Source organism: Callionymus lyra, chromosome 14 (genome assembly GCF_982586985.1).
Source record: "Callionymus lyra chromosome 14, fCalLyr1.hap1.1, whole genome shotgun sequence".
In the NCBI taxonomy this organism is placed as follows: Eukaryota; Metazoa; Chordata; class Actinopteri; order Syngnathiformes; family Callionymidae; genus Callionymus; species Callionymus lyra.
The window spans coordinates 3,757,027-3,772,217 of record NC_141831.1 but is presented as its reverse complement, the minus strand read 5'-3'; the positions used below and the strand labels follow the sequence as shown (position 1 = coordinate 3,772,217).

The 15,191-nt window shown below is 35.4% G+C and overlaps 1 protein-coding gene across 1 annotated transcript in view; it reads right to left on the bottom strand.

Annotated features, from left to right (window-relative positions):
• LOC148065735 (clathrin interactor 1-like) overlaps positions 1-15,191 on the bottom strand; it is a 30,725-nt gene that overhangs the window by 2,621 nt on the left and 12,913 nt on the right. The window contains exons 3-11 of the mRNA XM_087807738.1: positions 13,388-13,484; positions 11,432-11,540; positions 9,896-10,105; positions 9,662-9,830; positions 8,457-8,673; positions 6,503-6,584; positions 6,372-6,437; positions 6,005-6,300; positions 3,529-3,715 (exon numbers count right to left, since the gene is read on the bottom strand). Coding sequence (XP_087663864.1) covers positions 3,529-3,715; positions 6,005-6,300; positions 6,372-6,437; positions 6,503-6,584; positions 8,457-8,673; positions 9,662-9,830; positions 9,896-10,105; positions 11,432-11,540; positions 13,388-13,484 — 1,433 coding nt within the window. The remainder of the gene's footprint in view (positions 1-3,528; positions 3,716-6,004; positions 6,301-6,371; positions 6,438-6,502; positions 6,585-8,456; positions 8,674-9,661; positions 9,831-9,895; positions 10,106-11,431; positions 11,541-13,387; positions 13,485-15,191) is intronic.

Here is a 15,191-nt window from a genome sequence, read left to right as displayed (position 1 = left end):
TTCATTTTATTTTAACTCTATTATTAATAATTATATACATGAAGTCAAACCAACTACAATCATTTTGTTTATTCATTTTATTTTAACTCTATTATTAATAATTATATACATGAAGTCAAACCAACAACTCATCATTTTGTTTATTCATTTTATTTTAACTCTATTATTAATAATTATATACATGAAGTCAAACCAACAACTCATCATTTTGTTTATTCATTTTATTTTAACTCTATTATTAATAATTATATACATGAAGTCAAACCAACAACTCATCATTTTGTTTGTTCATTTTATTTTAACTCTATTATTAATAATTATATACATGAAGTCAAACCAACAACTCATCATATTGTTTATTCATTTTATTTTAACTCTATTATTAATAATTATATACATGAAGTCAAACCAACTACAATCATTTTGTTTATTCATTTTATTTTAACTCTATTATTAATAATTATATACATGAAGTCAAACCAACTACAATCATTTTGTTTATTTATTTTATTTTAACTCTATTATTAATAATTATATACATGAAGTCAAACCAACAACTCATCATTTTGTTTATTCATTTTATTTTAACTCTATTATTAATAATTATATACATGAAGTCAAACCAACTACAAATAATTTTGTTTGTTCATTTTATTTTAACTCTATTATTAATAATTATATACATGAAGTCAAACCAACTACAATCATTTTGTTTATTTATTTTATTTTAACTCTATTATTAATAATTATATACATGAAGTCAAACCAACTACAATCATTTTGTTTATTTATTTTATTTTAACTCTATTATTAATAATTATATACATGAAGTCAAACCAACTACAATCATTTTGTTTATTTATTTTATTTTAACTCTATTATTAATAATTATATACATGAAGTCAAACCAACTACAAATCATTTTGTTTATTCATTTTATTTTAACTCCGTTATTAATAATTATAGACATGGAGTCGTTTTATTTTAACTCTATTATTAATAATTATATACATGAAGTCAAACCAACAACTAATCACTTTGTTTATTCATTTTATTTTAACTCTATTATTAATAATTATATACATGAAGTCAAACCAACGACTCATCATTTTGTTTATTCATTTTATTTTAACTTTTATTAATAATTATATACATGAAGTCGTTTTATTTTAACTTTATTATTAATAATTATATACATGAAGTCAAACCAACAACTCATCATTTTGTTTATTCATTTTATTTTAACTCTATTATTAATAATTATATACATGAAGTCAAACCAACAACTCATCATTTTGTTTATTCATTTTATTTTAACTCTATTATTAATAATTATATACATGAAGTCAAACCAACTACAATCATTTTGTTTATTCATTTTATTTTAACTCTATTATTAATAATTATATACATGAAGTCAAACCAACTACAATCATTTTGTTTATTCATTTTATTTTAACTCTATTATTAATAATTATATACATGAAGTCAAACCAACTACAATCATTTTGTTTATTCATTTTATTTTAACTCTATCATTAATAATTATATACATGAAGTCAAACCGACTACAAATCATTTTGTTTATTCATTTTATTTTAACTCTATTATTAATAATTATATACATGAAGTCAAACCAACTACAATCATTTTGTTTATTCATTTTATTTTAACTCTATTATTAATAATTATATACATGAAGTCAAACCAACTACAAATTATTTTGTTTATTCATTTTATTTTAACTCTATTATTAATAATTATATACATGAAGTAAAACCAACTACAATCATTTTGTTTATTTATTTTATTTTAACTCTATTATTAATAATTATATACATGAAGTCAAACCAACTACAATCCTTTTGTTTATTCATTTTATTTTAACTCTATTATTAATAATTATATACATGAAGTCAAACCAACTACAATCATTTTGTGTATTCATTTTATTTTAACTCTATTATTAATAATTATATACATGAAGTCAAACCAACTACAAATCATTTTGTTTATTCATTTTATTTTAACTCTATTATTAATAATTATATACATGAAGTCAAACCAACTACAAATCATTTTGTTTATTCATTTTATTTTAACTCTATTATTAATAATTATATACATGAAGTCAAACCAACTACAATCATTTTGTTTATTCATTTTATTTTAACTCCGTTATTAATAATTATATCCATGAAGTCAAACCAACTACAATCATTTTGTTTATTCATTTTATTTTAACTCTATTATTAATAATTATATACATGAAGTCAAACCAACTACAAATCATTTTGTTTATTCATTTTATTTTAACTCCGTTATTAATAATTATAGACATGGAGTCGTTTTATTTTAACTCTATTATTAATAATTATATACATGAAGTCAAACCAACAACTCATCATTTTGTTTATTCATTTTATTTTAACTTTTATTAATAATTATATACATGAAGTCGTTTTATTTTAACTTTATTATTAATAATTATATACATGAAGTCAAACCAACAACTCATCACTTTGTTTATTCATTTTATTTTAACTCTATTATTAATAATTATATACATGAAGTCAAACCAACTACAAATAATTTTGTTTATTCATTTTATTTTAACTCTATTATTAATAATTATATACATGAAGTCAAACCAACTACAATCATTTTGTTTATTTATTTTATTTTAACTCTATTATTAATAATTATATACATGAAGTCAAACCAACTACAATCATTTTGTTTATTCATTTTATTTTAACTCTATTATTAATAATTATATACATGAAGTCAAACCAACTACAATCATTTTGTTTATTCATTTTATTTTAACTCTATTATTAATAATTATATACATGAAGTCAAACCAACTACAATCATTTTGTTTATTCATTTTATTTTAACTCTATTATTAATAATTATATACATGAAGTCAAACCAACTACAAATCATTTTGTTTATTCATTTTATTTTAACTCTATTATTAATAATTATATACATGAAGTCAAACCAACTACAATCATTTTGTTTATTCATTTTATTTTAACTCTATTATTAATAATTATATACATGAAGTCAAACCAACTACAATCATTTTGTTTATTTATTTTATTTTAACTCTATTATTAATAATTATATACATGAAGTCAAACCAACAACTCATCATTTTGTTTATTCATTTTATTTTAACTTTTATTAATAATTATATACATGAAGTCAAACCAACTACAATCATTTTGTTTATTCATTTTATTTTAACTCTATTATTAATAATTATATACATGAAGTCAAACCAACAACTAATGACTTTGTTTATTCTTTTTATTTTAACTCTATTATTAATATTTATATACATGAAGTCAAAACAACAACAAATCATTTTCTTTATTAATTATACGTAATGTTGAGTACAGTAATCTAAATAACATAAATATAAATAAAACGTTTAACTCATAAAATAGTTTCTTTGACATTAAAAAAAGGTTCAATAATTGATGATATTTAAGATCTTTTATCTATTTGTTTCCATACCTTGTTGCTGGATGATGTTGTTCAGAGTGGGCGGAGACTTGGCGGCGTTGAGACCGGCCGACAGGAAGTCCAGGTTGATGTTGACCGAGGGGTCCGACCACGTCGACCCCAGCGACCCCTGACCTCCGACGCCCACCTTAGTGGCCTTGTGTCCCCTCGGCTGCTCGGACATCAGTGCGGCCAGACTCTGATGAAGACGAAGATGAAGATGAAGATGAAGATGAAGAAGATGAAGATGAAGATGAAGATGAAGAAGATGAAGATGAAGATGAAGAAGATGAAGATGAAGAAGATGAAGATGAAGATGAAGAAGATGAAGACGATGAAGATGAAGATGAAGATGAAGATGAAGAAGATGAAGATGATGATGAAGATGAAGAAGATGAAGATGAAGAAGATGAAGATGAAGATGAAGAAGATGAAGATGAAGAAGATGAAGACGATGAAGATGAAGATGAAGATGAAGAAGATGAAGATGAAGATGAAGATGAAGATGAAGATGAAGAAGATGAAGATGAAGAAGATGAAGAAGATGAAGATGAAGATGAAGAAGATGAAGATGAAGATGAAGATGAAGATGAAGAAGATGAAGATGAAGATGAAGATGAAGATGAAGAAGATGAAGATGAAGATGAAGATGAAGATGAAGATGAAGAAGATGAAGATGAAGATGAAGATGAAGAAGATGAAGATGAAGAAGATGAAGATGAAGATGAAGAAGATGAAGACGATGAAGATGAAGATGAAGAAGATGAAGATGATGATGAAGATGAAGAAGATGAAGATGAAGAAGATGAAGAAGATGAAGATGAAGAAGATGAAGAAGACGATGAAGATGAAGATGAAGAAGATGAAGATGAAGATGAAGATGAAGATGAAGATGAAGATGAAGATGATGAAGAAGATGAAGATGAAGAAGATGAAGATGAAGATGAAGATGAAGATGAAGATGAAGAAGATGAAGATGAAGATGAAGATGAAGATGAAGATGATGAAGATGAAGATGAAGAAGATGAAGATGAAGATGAAGATGAAGAAGATGAAGATGAAGAAGATGAAGATGAAGATGAAGAAGATGAAGATGAAGATGAAGATGAAGAAGATGAAGATGAAGAAGATGAAGATGAAGATGAAGATGAAGATGAAGATGAAGATGAAGAAGATGAAGATGAAGATGAAGAAGATGAAGATGAAGATGAAGATGAAGATGAAGATGAAGATGAAGATGAAGAAGATGAAGATGAAGATGAAGAAGAAGATGAAGATGAAGATGAAGATGAAGACGATGAAATATTAACGTGTGCGTCTGAAACATTTTTATAACAAAGATCGATCTGTTGATACAGTTTCATTCATGATTGTTTGATTCACGAGGATTTTAATATTTTATATATTTGAGATGAAACTTGAAAAGAGAAAGAAATCATTTTTTTAAATAAAATATATTTTTTAACAGTAAAGAGTAATTTTAGAGAGAAGAACTTTTTTATTTGTTATTTAAAGCAAATCCTTCTCTTTATTGACCAGGAAACTGAACAAACAAAATAGTAATAGAAGAAAAGGGAAAAATAGCAATAAATAAAACAGAAAAATGTCAATTAAAATGATAAAAAGTAAGGGAGTTAAGAAATTAAAATAATAAAAAATAAAAACACAGATAAATATATTCTTTATACTGATTCAATATTCAACAGCACTTTATCGATTTTATTTTGGCTTTCAACTCATATTTTATGTAATTTACTATATTATTATTTAATATTTATATATATATATATATATATATATGTATATATATATATATATATATATATATATTTCTTTTTACCATAGTTCTGTTATGGTTTTGTATTTCAATAAAGTTGGTTTAAAACAAAATAATTCTATCTTATTTTATTTTTAACATGCAAATATTCACAGCATTTGTTACAGTTTAACTTCCGGCCACTAGATGGCAGCAAAAAATTTAATTTTCTCTACGTGTAGTTTATTATTTTAAGTCATCTCTGGAGAGAAGTTTTGGAAGTTAATTCATTTTCTACCGCCTCAGCTTCATCCCTTTATGGGAGTCTATCCCAGTATCATAGGGCGAGAGGCAGGGGACACCCTGGACAGGACGCTAGTCTGTCTCAGGACACACAAAGACACACAACCATTCACACACACACTCATACCTATGGAAAATTTCCCAAAGTTCTCAATCAACCTCTGTATGTTTCTGGACTGTAGGAGGAAACCGGAGCGTCCGGAGTAAACCCACACAACACGGGGAGAACATACTAACTCCACACAGAAAGGTCACATGTGGGCTCGGCCTGGAAGTGAACCAGCAACCTTCTTGTTGTGAGGTTTGGAAATAAAATGACTAAATATTCCACCACGTCAGTGTCAAGTATTTGTTCCTCTCCTCGGACCTGGATGGTGTTGGTCCAGATGTCACGAGTGTTGCCGTGAAACCATCGAAGCGCCGACTCACCTGTTGGGACCGGGACAGGGGGACGCCGGGCAGGACCGAGGGGGCCCCGGCAGCCGAGCCGCCCAGAGAGAAGGTCAGGCTCTGCGAGGTGCTCAGCGTGGCGTGCTGCAGCTGAGGGTTGACTCCTCCCATCAGGTCGAAGAGCTCCGCGGACGGAGGGACGGCGGTCGGTCTGGACGCCGCCGGCGCCTGGAGGTTACCGAACAGGTCGGAGGTCAAGGGGGGGGCCGCGGACTTGGCGGGCGGGTTCGAGAACGCGCTCCAGTCTCCGAACTCCCCGGTGGACGACTTGGCAGCTGGACACGACAGGTTTTCATTGGTCAGAGGAACACGTGTTGACATCTCCACACGCGTGACCGTGACGTACCTGTGCAGGTGGGCAGGCTCGCCGACGCCGCCGGAGACGAGAAGTCTGCGAACCCAGCGAAGAGATCTGAAGGACGCGAGACGACAAGCGTCAGTGACGCGAAGATGTTTCACTTTCAACTCGTGTCTCACCAGAGTTCATGGTCTTCGTGGACGAAGCATCGATGACGAGCAGATCTGCCAGACCTGCTGATGACGACTTCCTGCCTGACGCCTGCGGAACAGGAAGTTGTTTGTTAGATCATCAGCAGGAACTTGTTTGTTAGTTAATCAACAGGAAGTCGTTTGTTAGTTCATCAACAGGAAGTCGTTAAATAGTTCATCAACAGGAAGTCGTTTGTTAGTTCATCAACAGGAAGTCGTTCAATAGTTCATCAACAGGAAGTCATTTGTTAGTTCATCAACAGGAAGTCGTTCAATAGTTCATCAACAGGAAGTCGTTCAATAGTTCATCAACAGGAAGTCATTTGTTAGTTCATCAACAGGAAGTCGTTCAATAGTTCATCAACAGGAAGTCGTTTGTTAGTTCATCAACAGGAAGTTGTTCAATAGTTCATCAACAGGAAGTCATTTGTTAGTTCATCAACAGGAAGTCGTTCAATAGTTCATCAACAGGAAGTCGTTTGTTAGTTTATCAACAGGAAGTTGTTCATTAGTTCATCAACAGGAAGTTGTTCGTTAGATCATCAACAGGAAGTCGTTCGTTAGTTCATCAACAGGAAGTTGTTCGTTAGTTTATCAACAGGAAGTTGTTCAATAGTTCATCAACAGGAAATAGTTTGTTAGTTCATCAACAGGAAGTTGTTCGTTAGATCATCAACAGGAAGTCGTTTGTTAGTTCATCAACAGGACGTTGATAATTAGTTAATCAACAGGAAGTTGTTCAATAGTTTATCAACAGGAAGTCGTTCAATAGTTCATCAACAGGAAGTTGTTCGTTAGTTCATCAACAGGAAGTTGTTTGTTAGTTCATCAACAGGAAGTTGTTCGTTAGTTCATCAACAGGAAGTTGTTCGTTAGTTCATCAACAGGAAGTTGTTTGTAAGTTCATCAACAGGAAGTCGTTTGTTAGTTCATCAACAGGAAGTTGTTTAATAGTTCACCAACAGGAAGTCGTTTGTTAGTTCATCAACAGGAAGTTGTTCAATAATTCATCAACAGGAAGTCGTTTGTTAGTTCATCAACAGGAAGTTGTTCGTTAGTTCATCAACAGGAAGTTGTTTGTAAGTTCATCAACAGGAAGTCGTTTGTTAGTTCATCAACAGGAAGTTGTTCGTTAGTTCACCAACAGGAAGTCGTTTGTTAGATCATCAACAGGAAGTTGTTTAATAGTTCACCAACAGGAAGTCGTTTGTTAGATCATCAACAGGAAGTTGTTCAATAGTTCATCAACAGGAAGTCGATTGTTAGTTCATCAACAGGAAGTTTTTCGTTAGTTCATCAACAGGAAGTTGTTTGTAAGTTCATCAACAGGAAGTTGTTTGTAAGTTCATCAACAGGAAGTTGTTTGTAAGTTCATCAACAGGAAGTTGTTTGTTAGTTCATCAACAGGAAGTTGTTTGTTAGTTCATCAACAGGAAGTCGTTCAATAGTTCATTAACAGGAAGTCGTTTGTTAGTTCATCAACAGGAAGTTGTTCGTTAGTTCATCAACAGGAAGTTGTTTGTAAGTTCATCAACAGGAAGTTGTTTGTTAGTTCATCAACAGGAAGTTGTTTGTAAGTTCATCAACAGGAAGTTGTTTAATAGTTCACCAACAGGAAGTCGTTTGTTAGTTCATCAACAGGAAGTTGTTCAATAGATCATCAACGTCATCAGAATCATGAACTGTTTTACATTTAATATGTTAAAAATTGAAATGTCTTTTAAGAATATATATATATATATTTTTAAGAATTTGATTCAATCATTTCTATATTGAAAGATTTAATTTGGTTAATTATAATTAATAAAAAAATAAATTATAATTACATTTTCAAAATGAATGTTTGTTTTACAAATAAAGTTTGATTTTCTTAATTCAAATAATTAATAAATCCATTTTATAAATTCAATATTCCTCCCACGGTACCAGACCCCAGTGGTACCTTCTCCTCTGGGCTCCGGTCTCCGGTGTAGTGGGCCGCGGCGCCGAGGTCCAGGGTCTTGCTCCCCGCCGCCGCGCTGCGTTTCCTGGTGGTGGTGGTGGTGGTCTCGGTCGCCTGCGTGATCTGGATGCTCTTGGTCGTCACCGTCTCCTCCTCGTCCTTGAACTCCAGCGCCTCCTGCCGGCCGTTCCTGGAGGCTCGGTCCTCCTCGTTGTCACTGCAGCCAAGATGGAGTCAAGTGAGGAACTGCATGTGTTGACGTTCCTTTATGAGCACACGAGCCAACATCCAACACAACATTCTGTCGGGAACTCGACTGAATGAATCATTTGACTCATGAATCACAACATCTCTTAAGTTCAATTCCCTGAATCAGCTGTTTTGATTGACAGCTTGCTGATCCAATCAAATCTTCAAATCACGACGGGCGGAGCTTACAACAAAGAAAGTGTCTCATTGGTTGATTTTCTAACAGAATCAAATATCAATGAGACAAACATGTTATATTAGTCAAGAGTTATGTGACTGAGTGAACTGATGACATCATCACTCTGAGACACTAAACATCTCCAGTGCTGTGTCTCAAATCACATACTTGGTGCACTGGTGGTTAGTACACATGGTGTGTTAGTCATCAAGACACACTCGCTCAAACTGGTGGCAGTAATCTCACTCCACAGACGTCCGCCATGAAGTGACGTGCGTCGTAAATCCCACACCGTGATAACGCAAGGACGTAATCCCGCCCACGGCTCAGTCGGCGCAGAGTCATTAAAGTGTTTGTAAACAAGTCACCCACCAGGTAAGGTTCATATATACAGGGTAAGGTGCTCCGGAGTCGTTTTCTGAGAAAGTTGAAGGCTTTTAAGTGCGCCTTATAGTGCGGAAAAATACGGTATATATGACGGAACTTCCATTTACAACGTCGGCGTCACTAAGATGGCGGCCATTTACGGTAGAAAGTGTCCATCGATCCATACTCAGTTTTGTGGGCGTTTAAGTACAATTTAGTGTGTATGGAGAACTACATTTCACATACTAAGAATTGAGACCTCTTATGCACTAAAAATACTAAGTTCAAGTACACAAGTATGTGATTTGAGACACAGCTCCGGTACATGTTAGCGTCACAACAAGTCAGATGTCCCGTGACTGGCTGCCTGTCAATCAAGTGGCGGCGGCGGCGATGACAGCGCTGGACTCACCTGACTCTGTCCGGCGAGTCGTCGCGCTCCTTCTTCCTGAACTTGTTGATGGTGTCGTCGATGGTGCTGCCGATCTTGTCGCTGATCTCCCCCAGTTTCTCGCTGAAGGGAAACGCTCCCTTGCTCTTGTCCCAGTCCTCGTCCCACTTGCTGCGATCGAACTCCGAGGCTGGACGGACAGAAGGTCGTGGTCAGGGTCGCGGAGGAGACGCGGCGACGCCACGAGTCACTCACGGTTCTTGATGACGGCGCCTCCTCCTCCTCCTGCTCCTCCTGCTCCTCCTCCTCCTCCTCCCATGCTGTCTGAAGACACCCCGATGTACTTGTCCTTGTTCTTCTTGGCCTTCTTCCTCTCCTCCCGCAGCCTGTCGTCGTCCTGGATGAACTCCACCATCTCCGTGACCTTCTGGCGGACGTTGATGCCCTGGTCCTTCCCGTTCTCGTCTGGGAGACACACCTTGTTATTTGACATCTTTTCAAGTGTACACTTCTTTATTTTTTCCCACTGTAAGTAAGTCATTAAGTAATATTTGTAAAGAGCTTAAACATCGGAGAAATGTGAGTTCTTCTACTATAGCGCTCTAGTAGAAGAACTCACATTTCTCCGATGTTTAACAGCAGAAAATCCACAAAGAATATTTCAACACACCGAGCACATATTGAATGACAATTCTAAGAAAAACAATAATAATTAAATAACATAGACTAATAATATACTGTGAGGGAATTAAAAACTAATGAAAGGTAATATTTTAAAATAATTTAGATTATTATTTTAACATTTTAAAGTTTTTCGGAAATTCATTCCTCCAGGCAGGGGACACCCTGGACAGGACGCCAGTCTGTCACAGGACACACAAAGACAGACAACCATTCACACACATGATTTTCATCTCAACTAAGATAACAAATGAACATCAAGCGAGAGAGAGAAGGTTGCTGGTTCACTTCCCGCCTGTTTGTATGTTCTTGCCATGTTTGCTCCGCTTTCCTCCCACAGTCCAGGAACATACAGAGTTTGTTTCGAAAACTGTGAAACATGCGGATGGTTGTGTGTCTGCTGCAGACGGCTATCTGTCCAGGGTGTCCCCCCCGCATCTCACCCGAGGTAGCTGGGATAGACTCCAGCGCAGAAAGTGAATGAATGAATTTTATGTTTTTCATATAACATATTCTCTGGACTATAAGTGGCTCCGGAGTACAAGTCGCTCCAGACATAAAATGCATAATAAAGAAGGAAAAACATATATAAGTCGCACTGGAGTATAAGTCACATTTTTGGGGGAAATTTCTTTGATAAAATCCAAGAACAGACATGTGATCTTGAAAGACAATTTAAAATAAAACTAGAGGCAACAACAGAATAATGTTACGTTACATGAAGTGAGAACCTGGTATGTTAACATAACATATGAAGAGTTATTCAGAGAACTATAGCATAAATAACTAACAAGTTTACCAAACCATCCGTGTAACTCCAAATAACTCTTCATCCTCGTGTCACTTTTAAACAACTAACTAACTCCGGAGGTAGAAGATGCTTCCTCTTCTACGTAGAAATGATCAACACAGGCCTAGAGCGCCCTCTTGTGGTTTAGTGTGAGAATAACATGTGAAATGATATACCGCTAATAATGTGGTAATAATTTCACACATAAGTCGCGGACAAACTATGAAAAAAACTGCGACTTATAGTCCGGAAAATACGGTAATGAGATGTAAAAACAATGAATTTCATCGACTTCTTCTCACCGCGACTCTGTGACTCACCAAAGAAGTGATAGTTTCCCAGGAATCTCAGGTCGTAGACGTGTTCTCTGGCACTGGTCACGACCCGTTCGGATCCGTTCCTGATCAGGTAAGCCAGGAGCAGCAGAGCCTGAGGAGACCAACAAATACATGACCATCCAGTCTATGTTTTTTGGTTTTTTTAATTTAATTAAACAAACGTCAAGTTGTTATAATGAGCCAATAATATTGACTTCAATGACATGTTAAGTATTTAGTTCTTTGTCGCTGAGTTCGCCACGCTTGTTGTAAATCTGCACGCGAGTACTTTAGTAAGATCAGTAGAATTTAAACATTCGCACCAGAAACATGTCTCTTGGTCTTTTTTCTTAATTCATGATGTTTAAATAAGGATTTCTATTGTGTTCCTGAGCATCAAGACCAGTTTCCTACATCGATCTGATTTTGAATCATAAGGTTCTCAATGATTATTATCTTCTCTTTCATAATGAAAATGGCGTAACTGTGTTTAAATGCCCTTTTTTTTCTACTCGCTTCACTTCAACAATTTACTTTAATCAAAAAAATGTCTCTCATCCGTCCAACATATACAAAAAGGAACGGAATAAAAACTGTCTGTCGACCTGTTGTAACATTTAATGTGAAATCCTCATACATGACAATAATCTGTTAACCCAAAGTGAAACAAGAGCTGATTTAAGATAGGATTATATCTATGATTTCATTTCTTTACCACTATTTGCTTTTGCTGCCTTTCGGGACACGCATGTCATGTATGTGAAATATGATGACACGTGATGTTGATGATCTAAACTGTCGTGCCCGAAATAAACAATATTCATTCATAATAAACAATATTCATTCATTCATTCTTTCAACAACAGTTCTACTTCATGCATGTTCTGCCCTCTACAGGCTGTCGCTATGCCTGTAGAGGGCAGAACATGCATGAAGTAGAAATAAAAGTTACAACTGCAACACTGGTGGTTTATGTGCAAAACAATTATTAATTAAAAAACAAAACTCTTGAATCTCAACGTGAATATGAAGTTAAAAGAACATATTGTAATAATACAACACTTAGATACAACTTCAGTCATGTATCCTGAGCCCTGAACTATGATGAAACGTGATGTTGATGATGATCTAAACTGTTGTGCCCGAAATAAACAATATTCATTCATTCATTCTTTCAACAACAGTTCCACTTCATGCATGCTCTGCCCTCTACAGGCATAGGGACAGCCTGTAGAGGGCAGAGCATGCATGAAGTAGAAACAAAGTTACAACTGCAACACCTGCTGAGGTGGTTTATGTGCAAAACAGTTATTAATTAAAAACAAAAATCTTGAATCTCAATGTGAACTTGAAGTTAAAAGAACATATTGTAATAATACAACATTTAGATACAACTTCAGTCATGTATCCTGAGCCCTGAACTATGATGAAACGTGATGTTGATGATGATCTAAACTGTCGTGCCCGAAATAAACAATATTCATTCATTCATTCTTTCAACAACAGTTCCACTTCATGCATGCTCTGCCCTCTACAGGCATAGGGACAGCCTGTAGAGGGCAGAACATGCATGAAGTAGAAACAAAGTTACAACTGCAACACCTGCTGAGGTGGTTTATGTGCAAAACAGTTATTAATTAAAAACAAAAATCTTGAATCTCAATGTGAACTTGAAGTTAAAACGATATTATATTGTAATAATACAACATTAAGATACAACTTCAGTCATGTATCCTGAGCCCAGGAATCTTTTTTCTTCAACTGATGAAACATCAACAAGTTTTGATGAATGTTTTCGTTCTCCGGGTTCGAGCCGAAATAGATGTTGTGCCTTCAAGTGTAAGAACCTGATTTCCTCACAAACATTTCTAACCAAACTATTTCACCCACAAAAGGCGGCAGCGCCGTAAGAGAAGTGGATCTTAAATGAGCGTCTGGACCGTCGGGGCGACGCCTCACCTTGTAGACTCGCCTCCAGTTCTTCTCGTTATCCTTCAGCATCCTGCTCCACAGCATGTTCATCACCTCGGGGAACTGCTCGTACATGAAGGTGGACCTGGACAATCACACACACATCACCGATGCTATTCCCTCGAGGGACTCGCGACCCCATCATGTCCGACCGAAGCAAGGATTGCCTTCATTTCTGCTCCTGCGTCCGCCATTACTCGCCTGATTCACCGAATGTGCGTGAAAATACGTCCGCGGTTGTCGCCGTGCACAGATGATTGAACACATCAGGGCTATATGTTGTTTCTGTTTGACTTATTATATATAAGGTACACATCGTTTCCAGGCATTTTACTAGAGATAGAGAAAGATATTTCCATTCAGTTCACCTCAACTGTTGCCTTTTTAAAATGGTATTGAGTGAAAACTCACAATACAATGCTTTTCTCCTGTGTTTTCAGTGTTATCTTGACCTTTAAAATATATACTTTATTGAATATTGTTTTGATTGTTTAAGCGCTTTGTGACCCTGGTCTGGAAAATCACTATATATATACAAATTACTTACTTACTAACAATCTCATAAAAACGGACACGTTACCAACTTAAATATACAAATAACTTACTTACTTACAATCTCGTAAAAATTACCAACTTAAATATACAGATTTCACTGTGTCACTGTTTTGTTTTTTGTTGCTAGTACTACATATTCAATTATAATACTTCTAAGTCTAGAAAAAAAAATAATAATGTAAAAATTCTACGTCAATGTTGCCACGTCAAAAGGGAACCACAGCAGTGGTGTGTGGGCTGGGCGGCAAAGCATTATGGGAGCTGTTCAGAGAGTCGTTGAGACGGATGAACCGTTTTATACAATGTTGTTCATTTAAAACGTGCTCTTTGTCCATCGACTTCAGAATCACAAACTTGAAATCGCCACAACAAAGGATTTTTTTGTGTACACAATAAGAGAATGAAATAAGCAAACGCACAAAATAAGTGACAGGAAAACAGAACCAAAAAAGAACCTCCACGAGGGGAGGAACTTTGTGAAAAAGGTAGAAAGAGTGCGAGGAGGTAGAGGGCTGAGCATGCATGAGGTAGAAACAAAGTTACAAGTGTAACAAGGTGGCCGGCGGCTCCTCTCTGATGTCGCTCAGTTTGGCGGGAAACCGATGCAAGTCCCGCGAGACTGAGCGTTATAAGAGATATTTTTCTACCATCATGTCGACACCGAAGCGCGGAAATAAACGAAAAGGGAAATATCGCATCGTTTTCCTTCTTTAAACCCCCGGACCTAAACTACAGTACTCGAGCCTGTGTGTACACGCGGCCACGTTTTTAGGTGAAGGAAAGGTAGATTTATTATTGATTTGGTGACATCACGACGCGCCGGCGGCTCCTCTCTGATGTCGCTCAGTTTGGCGGGAAACGGATGCAAGTCCCGCAAGACTGAGCGTTATAAGAGATATTTTGATACGATCATGTCGACACCGAAGCGCGGAAATAAACGAAAAGGGAAATATCGCATCGTTTTCCTTCTTTAAACCCCCGGACCTAAACTACAGTACTCGAGCCTGTGTGTACACGCGGCCACGTTTTTAGGTGAAGGAAAGGTAAATTTATTATTGATTTGGTGACATCACGACGCGCCGGCGGCTCCTCTCTGATGTCGCTCAGTTTGGCGGGAAACCGATGCAATTCCCGCAAGACTGAGCGTTATAAGAGATATTTTTCTACCATCATGTCGACACCGAAGCGCGGAAATAAACGAAAAGGGAAATATCGCATCGTTTTTCTTTTTTAAACC